A 7,141-nucleotide genomic window follows, 5' to 3' on the forward strand; every position below is an offset into this window, starting at 1 on the left:
TATCCCCTGTGTGCCTTGTCGACTCAGTCCCACCCCTCCCCCCGTCCTCAGGTCGACTTCGCGGAAATTTCTCCGAGAACTAACTGTTCGCGAATGTTAATCCGATTAGGCAAAACTAGGCGTGCGCGAGACGGGAAGTTGCGACGTTGAATAAAAGATCATCTGTATTCACTGCAGGTTGCTTTACTCGGTGCTTCCTATTTCGGTGGCGAGCGAGCTCAGGCATTCACGACCGGTACCGGCGAAAAAGTATGATTGCGTTACCCTTCTGTTCTCCGGGATTGTCGGCTTTGGGGCTTATTGCGCCGCTCACACAGACTCCAACGGCGCTATGAAGATCGTTAACATGCTCAACGAGCTGTACACGGCTTTTGACGTGTTAACTGACCCGAAGAAAAATCCCAACGTTTATAAGGTGAACGCTTGCGATATTATATTTCATTTTTGTGCCGTTGTGCTTCTTGAAAAATAAATTGCTATATAAATTGCGACAAACTATCGTATATCTCTTTACATGAAAGACATTTTGCCGTCGTGAATCTTCGTGATAAAACGCTTTGGGAAGAGGAAGTGTGTCCGACGTATAATCACTTGCAAATGTCGTTGACGCGATATCGATGACACTCTCCCCGGATCTGTCTCAGGTTTCCATTAATCTCGCTTTTGGCCGATCTAGGTGGAGACGGTCGGTGATAAATATATGGCAGTGAGTGGATTGCCGGAACCCTGTCGTTGTCATGCACGATGCATCGCTCGTCTAGCGTTGGACATGATGGATCTCGCGGCGGATGAAGTGCAGATCGATGGGGAGCCCGTGGTATGTACAAGCTGTCTGCACTTTGTGCACGGCTGTACTTTGTTACATGACTGTGTAGCGAAGCGCTTTGATCTGTGAAGAGTTGACAGTATAAGTCAATTTAAAATTGAACGTTAAACGCCGCACGTTTTGTAGCGGCTGCATCGAAAGAGTTTGCCGTTAAAGGAGTTCTCGAGACACAGAGTCCGTCCATCGACTTTTGTAGAAAGTTGAAATCTTCTTCGTATCTTTATACAGTTAGACGTATATATAGATATATATATCTATCGTGTGCGCGAATCGTCTACAATTTCCCGGGGGACAGATGGCATGTCTCACTGCTATTTTTGTATCTCGACCAAGGAGGACGAAGTTCTTCCTCTCAGTGCAATGCAATTCTCACGTTACTTAAATATTTAACAACAGTTAGAAAACATTACGCGCAATTCACGATTCAATTCTGGAGAGTAAGAGATAAAATTGGTGCAGTTTAATGGATTTAAACATCGCGTGCTGCAGACGCGTGATAAGAAAAGAGAACAATCTTTGCAAGATACTTTTTACACTTGTATTATTAAAACTGACCGATTTTTTTGTGATTTTGTGAATACTTTCGGTCAGAAAATTTGGATGCTTACATAAAAATATGTATGTGTCACAGGAACGAGAAAAAATCATATGTTCTCTTTTTAAATATATATCTTAAAAGTTTACATGTAATATTATATTGAATTATTATCTTACAGAAAATTACAATCGGAATACACAGTGGAGAAGTCGTTACTGGTGTAATCGGTCACCGTATGCCCCGTTACTGTTTATTCGGAAATACCGTAAATCTTACGAGTCGAACGGAAACCACTGGCCAACCGGGAAAAATCAATGTTTCGGAAGACGCTTACAGGTAAATTCTTTTAAATATTATAATATATAAATATAGATAAACTGGACGTACCTTAAATATCGACCACTAATTACATAGTTATTCCTTGTAAAAAAACTGAGCAGTAATTACTGCTTCATTGAAGAGACAAATGATTCAGGACTTTTCGACTAATTTTTTTTATAAGAAGTAGTGCTCTATGATTAGTGAGTGCTATTTGAGAACTATTTTTGCCTACAATGCTTAATGAAGCAGTAATTACTGCAGTAATGATCGTTTTATATAGCACTGTAGAAAAAAATGGTTCAGTACTTTTCGACTAAGTTTTTTTACAAGGAATAACGCTATGCAATTAGTGATCGGTATTTACGTTACACTCCGTATATAAATTATTTTATATGATAAAATATGTTTAAAATTTGCTTCTGCAATTATAATTTATTTTGTAATTGTACAATTATTTTTATCGTACTCTCTCTTTCATTCGATTCTTCTCAGATTGAAGAAAGTTGCTAATGGATGACAGCTTCGCGGTTTCCCGAACGCGTACTTGTTACATTGTCTTACGACATACTTTCCGTTATTCTCGACTGTTTTTAGCACTCACGTCGCGAGCGTACGAGTGCTAGAAATCCCTAACAAAGTAGACGTTTTTCTAATTCCCAAGGTCCATTAACATAGCGCCATTATAAGACGTATCACCCGGCCTTCTGAACTTGACTCTTTCTCAAACCTTAGACCTTACAACCTACTTGAGCGTCTCTCGCGCGCGCGATTTCGCTCTCGTATATCAAAAATTCCGCGTGGAGTTTGACATACATTTAGATAGAGGACTCATATCTATCAAAGTCCTCGCCATCGTTTCGCTTCACTTTCTCTATATTTCGCCGAACTCGAGTCCAAGATTCGAACTTGCGCGATGACTTTGAGAGATTTCGACGCGCATTTGTTGAATTCTACAGCCGAATCGCGGCAGAAAGCACGTTTTATTGAATCACAGTGAAATTCTATAGGACGCTGCGTACGAACGTATATGATAAAATATTTCCGAATCGGAACGAAAAGAAGAACGGTCGATCGGTCCCACGACCGCGAACGAGATTTTCCGTCAGTCTTGCAGCAGATCCAGATAATTTCTCAGGGACTCTGGAATCTGCAGCTTCTTGATTCCGTGAGGCAGTGCCCAATTGCTGCGGAGGGTCTCGCGGATACGGCAGCGGCACAGATGCCTGAGTTCCGCCGGGCGAATTCCGCTACGTTCCGGCGGTATTAGATTTCGATTCGCCAGGCTCGGATATTGCTCGTGCAGTGACACGCTGAGGATACCGCTGCGAGCGGCGATATGATCGGGCGTCCTGACGTAGGCAATGGTGACGGTTCGCAGCAGCAGTTTCAGGCATGTCAGCATGTGTTCCGGGTAAACAACTTCCTCTCGTTCGGCCTCGAACTCGCTAAGCTTCGTCAGAATAATCTCCATCGGCGACGGGGCCAGTTCGTCGGACTCGACCGACGCGCCGTAGCGCAGCATGATCAACAGGATGTCCGGCGCGCCGTGCTGGATCGCGACCCTCAGCGGTAGAACCTGTCCGTACGACTCCATGGGCACGTCGATGAGACGTCTTTTTATCGGCGAGGACTCGCAACGGTATTCGAGCCGGCCGCTAATCGCGTGATCCAAGAAGTACACGAGCGCCCGAATGTTCTCCTCGCGATCGTCAAAGTCGCACTTCCAGCCCGACAGGAAGTGCGTCACGCGCGTGCCGAAGATCGCCCCGACGAGCAGCCGCTCGAACGTCTTCTCGCAGTAGAATATGTCGTTCAGCAGCCGGCTGACGATCACGTTGTTGCCGATGTCCCAGTCGTAGCAGAGCTTCGCCGCCACGTACAGGACGTTGTGGAACTTGCCGAGCAGGCAGATCGATCCGTTCTCCATCATCGTGATGTTATGATAGCGCAGAGCCGAGAGGACGATCCTCTCGCACACATCCTGTTTGTCGAGGTTCTCCGCTGGAAGCGTCAAGGCAGGCGTAATTCATAGTCCCAGTCGAGTAGTAAAGCGAGAGAGAGAGAGAGAGAGAGAGAGAGAGAGAGAGAGAGAAAGAGAGAGAGTAAAAAGTCATGGAATTTCTCCTCGCGCGTATATAACGCGGGCGGGACGAAGAGATGCAAATTATTCTGGAATTCGACGGCGATGCGTTTTATGTGGCGCGTGGTATTTTTCACCGTTACCGCAACGGCATTGGCGAAAGACAACGAAGACAAATAGAAAGGATTAGGCACGGTTTAATGTAACGGTATAAGATCATAATGGGTGGCGATATCTTTGCGTGTTTCAGGCATTCCCGCGGCGCCGCGCCGCGGAGATAAGAATTTAGCTTAGGATAAAAACTGTGTGCGCGATCGTTAATATCGCGCCAGCGAGCCACGACGCACGTATCGTCTTGTAAGCGAATTTAGGAATTTACTGTCGGGATAATAAAATGACGTTGTCGCACTAATGATTATCGATCCCCGGACAGCGGTCCATTTGTCACTTATATATACGCGACTCGCGTATACATGTACGCAGCATGTATAGGGACGTTGATATCATAAATCTTGTTACCTTCCGCACAACTGTTTATCACGTCCGTGAAATAATTGACCAGCTCGCGACGTTTGTATCGCGAGGCTAAGCAACTGCGTTCCATTTCCGCGAACAGTCGGTCGAAATAGCAATCTATCAATACCTCCATGGTTTTTCGAGTGACTTTAATTAAACTGTGCAGCAGAGCACATAAAGAAAATTCGACGGCGCGTCGATGGCGCAATTTCAATGGCAAGTAAACACGTTCGGCGTAACGGTTGTCGCGGACGTTCACGTTTTAATGATTATCAGTGGAGAAAGCAAGCCAGCGCTTACGCGGCAAGGCTAATTCGATTAGACGTTAGAAATGCGCGTTTCGAAGGCTTCTTTGATGCGTCTTTCCTGAGACAATCTATATATCCATACTAAAAAAGACCGGTGCAGGCTTCTCATACACTTCATATATGGTATGTACAAGAGTCAAGGTTCATTTAAATACAACAAATATTTCGTACAAAAACGCGCGAAATGATAATACAGTTGAGTCTCGATAACTCGAACATCTGTAACACGAAAACCATTCGAATTTTTTTTCCTTCAAAAGCCATTATAGTCGGAAAATTATGAACTCTCGTACAAAGCTTCCGTAAGTCGAATTTTCATATCAATTCTCTTTTTATCTCAAACTTTGATAAGTCGAAATTTTTATAACTCGGAAGATTTTTATAGTTATTTCCTTGAGATTCGAATTATCGAGGTTCGACGGTTCGGTTGTATATATACTTTTTCCATATTACACCTTTACTTTTTAAGATTGTTAACGCTGAATATTTTTTCCATATTACTCCTTTACTTTTTAAGATTGTTAACGCTGAAATTTTCACAAATGTTTATACGATTTGTTGCAGGTATCTCTGTATGCCCGAAAACCAGGATCCGCAGTTTCTTTTGGAGTACAGAGGCCCCGTCTCCATGAAGGGAAAATCCGAGCCTATGAACGTGTGGTTCCTGTCCCGAGAACGGGAGCTGACATCGTAAATCGTCACGGCAATGAATTTTATAGCAATAATTTCGAGAAATCAGTTTGACGATCAAGATAAATGTGCCGCGAAGTAAATGAAATTCGTATATTTATTCAAGGGAAGATAGCTGATAATTAAGACAACGTTTTAACAATAAGTGTATTTCGTTTAGGACACTTCCATGACCATGTATTATACGTTTAATTGTATGTGGAAAAGTTTATAAAGAGTTTATCGTATCGGGACGTTGTCGAGATGTCCCACGGAGATCGTTTTCAGGCGAATTGTAAAATCGAGTGTCGACACTTTGTCTTCGGCTCGACACCGGCTGTTCAGCAATCGTGAATGTACAAGGCAATCAAATATAATCGTTATTTATTTGGCGACATTACAGCGGCAAAAATTTCCTTTCCCGTTTCGCGCGCAACCCACGTCACCCGAGTCACACAGGTCATCGATAACCGCTTCCAGCCAGTGGAGGTCACAGACGCGAAATGTCCTGCCCTCTCAGCTGGTAAAAAAAAAAATCGGCAAGAATAACCAGATGGATAGCCCACGCTGCGCTCGCAAGTAGAAGGTGTAACGGAACTTGTTCTAGTCACCTTTAAGCCTCGTACACGTTCGCAAGGTCGATCAAGTGGATTTTACAAGCATTCTATTCGGTCTTAAGGACGCTAGCGCCTCATTCCTTCGTTACGCAATGCAGTGAGTTTTATGCAAATTTAAGAAAATAACGTATTAAAATATCTTTAGAAGGTTATACATTTGATCTCCCGTGAAATTGTATCTAATTTGCAGTAATTACGATAACAATTTTTGCGTTGGATCTCCAAATTGTTATTTTTATTAATGTTATTTAATCACACAGCCCGTGATCGAAATGATTTTTAGAGCTAACGCATACAGCTGTATTTTAATATTAACTTTTAAAATGAATAATCGTAAATGTGACCAATTTTGGTGCATGATAAGCATTATCCAGTGGTTAGGCAGAACGCACCGTCATCATCGTCGAGTGATATACCGTTTTAACACGTCCTGAATTTACGCATGATTTTTTTTATCATTAATATGAAGAAGCTACCTACGTGCCTCTCGAAAGTAATTTTCTCCAACTTCTCAAGGCACTTTTGACATTTAAATCTGTTGTAAGATACATGTAAATTTACATATTAAGAGAGATTTTACATTTATATACAACGGAAATTCTTAGAAGAAGCATTAGATCGACATGACGTATTTATGATAAATGATAAGAAAATGAGAGGAATACTGGCTACAGGTCAAATAGTCGAAAGCATTAAATGTTATGTGAAATCAGTCAAGTCAATCATGCCTTCTACATTTTTCAAATTCATTTTCGCATCGGTGTCTGTACGCACAATGAATATTGCAACATCGTCGAATTGCCGATCATCGTGCGGGTAAGATGTTTGGTAGATATCGAGCGTGGCCTGCGGGCGATCGCGCTTTCCATTCACACGGCCATTCATGGGGAGAGGGGGGGCGGGGGGCGTGCGCGGATTACGAACCCGAGGACGGTCGCGAGAGGAGAGGAGCAGCATTCTGCAGCATCGGCGGGTGAAATTTCGGCAGGTGCACACCGAAGAAATGGTGCGTGCCACGCATGCACGCTCACGCACACCTACGCGCCGAGGAACGTGTGGCGCGTCCAGCACGTGAAAGGCGGTGAACGGTAAAGAGTCAGGTATTTAAATAAGGAACCGGATGATGGTCGGATCCAGCGGGCTCGGTAGAGGACGCCACGACCACCTCTTCGCCGAGGCAGGTACCTGTCTGGCGACTACAAGCCTCGACTTGGAGAGAACCCGTTCCCGTCCTTCCACGGTTCTCGCCTTTCTCCCCTCCCCCCC

General features: G+C 43.9%; 2 protein-coding genes across 2 annotated transcripts in view; one reads left to right on the forward strand and one right to left on the reverse strand.

Moving 5' to 3' along the window:
• Positions 1-5,655, forward strand: part of LOC105453639 (guanylate cyclase soluble subunit beta-1) — a 13,049-nt gene extending 7,394 nt beyond the window's left edge. Inside the window, exons 11-14 of the mRNA XM_011695770.1 lie at positions 178-415; positions 677-817; positions 1,543-1,700; positions 5,154-5,655. Of these exons, the coding sequence (XP_011694072.1) occupies positions 178-415; positions 677-817; positions 1,543-1,700; positions 5,154-5,283 (667 nt within the window). The 3' untranslated portion in view covers positions 5,284-5,655. The remainder of the gene's footprint in view (positions 1-177; positions 416-676; positions 818-1,542; positions 1,701-5,153) is intronic.
• On the reverse strand, positions 2,098-4,660 carry LOC105453638. Its single transcript, XM_011695769.1, has 2 exons — positions 4,285-4,660; positions 2,098-3,686 (listed from the first exon to the last, which is right to left on the reverse strand). The coding sequence occupies exons 1-2, from the start codon at positions 4,412-4,414 to the stop codon at positions 2,788-2,790; spliced, it is 1,029 nt and encodes a 342-aa protein (XP_011694071.1). The 5' UTR covers positions 4,415-4,660; the 3' UTR covers positions 2,098-2,787.
• Positions 5,656-7,141: the final 1,486 nt, after the last annotated feature.

The sequence above is a fragment of the Wasmannia auropunctata genome, unplaced genomic scaffold (assembly GCF_000956235.1).
Source record: "Wasmannia auropunctata unplaced genomic scaffold, wasmannia.A_1.0 LD335996.1, whole genome shotgun sequence".
NCBI classification, from domain to species: Eukaryota; Metazoa; Arthropoda; class Insecta; order Hymenoptera; family Formicidae; genus Wasmannia; species Wasmannia auropunctata.

Bases quoted from the DNA above. Each gene is read 5' to 3' on its own strand.
- LOC105453638 (XM_011695769.1), bottom strand. From the start codon at position 4,414: ATGGAGGTATTGATAGATTGCTATTTCGACCGACTGTTCGCGGAAATG. The intron at 3,687-4,284 runs GTAACAAGATTT...TGACGCTTCCAG, and splicing joins GATAAACAGTTGTGCGGAAG to CGGAGAACCTCGACAAACAG.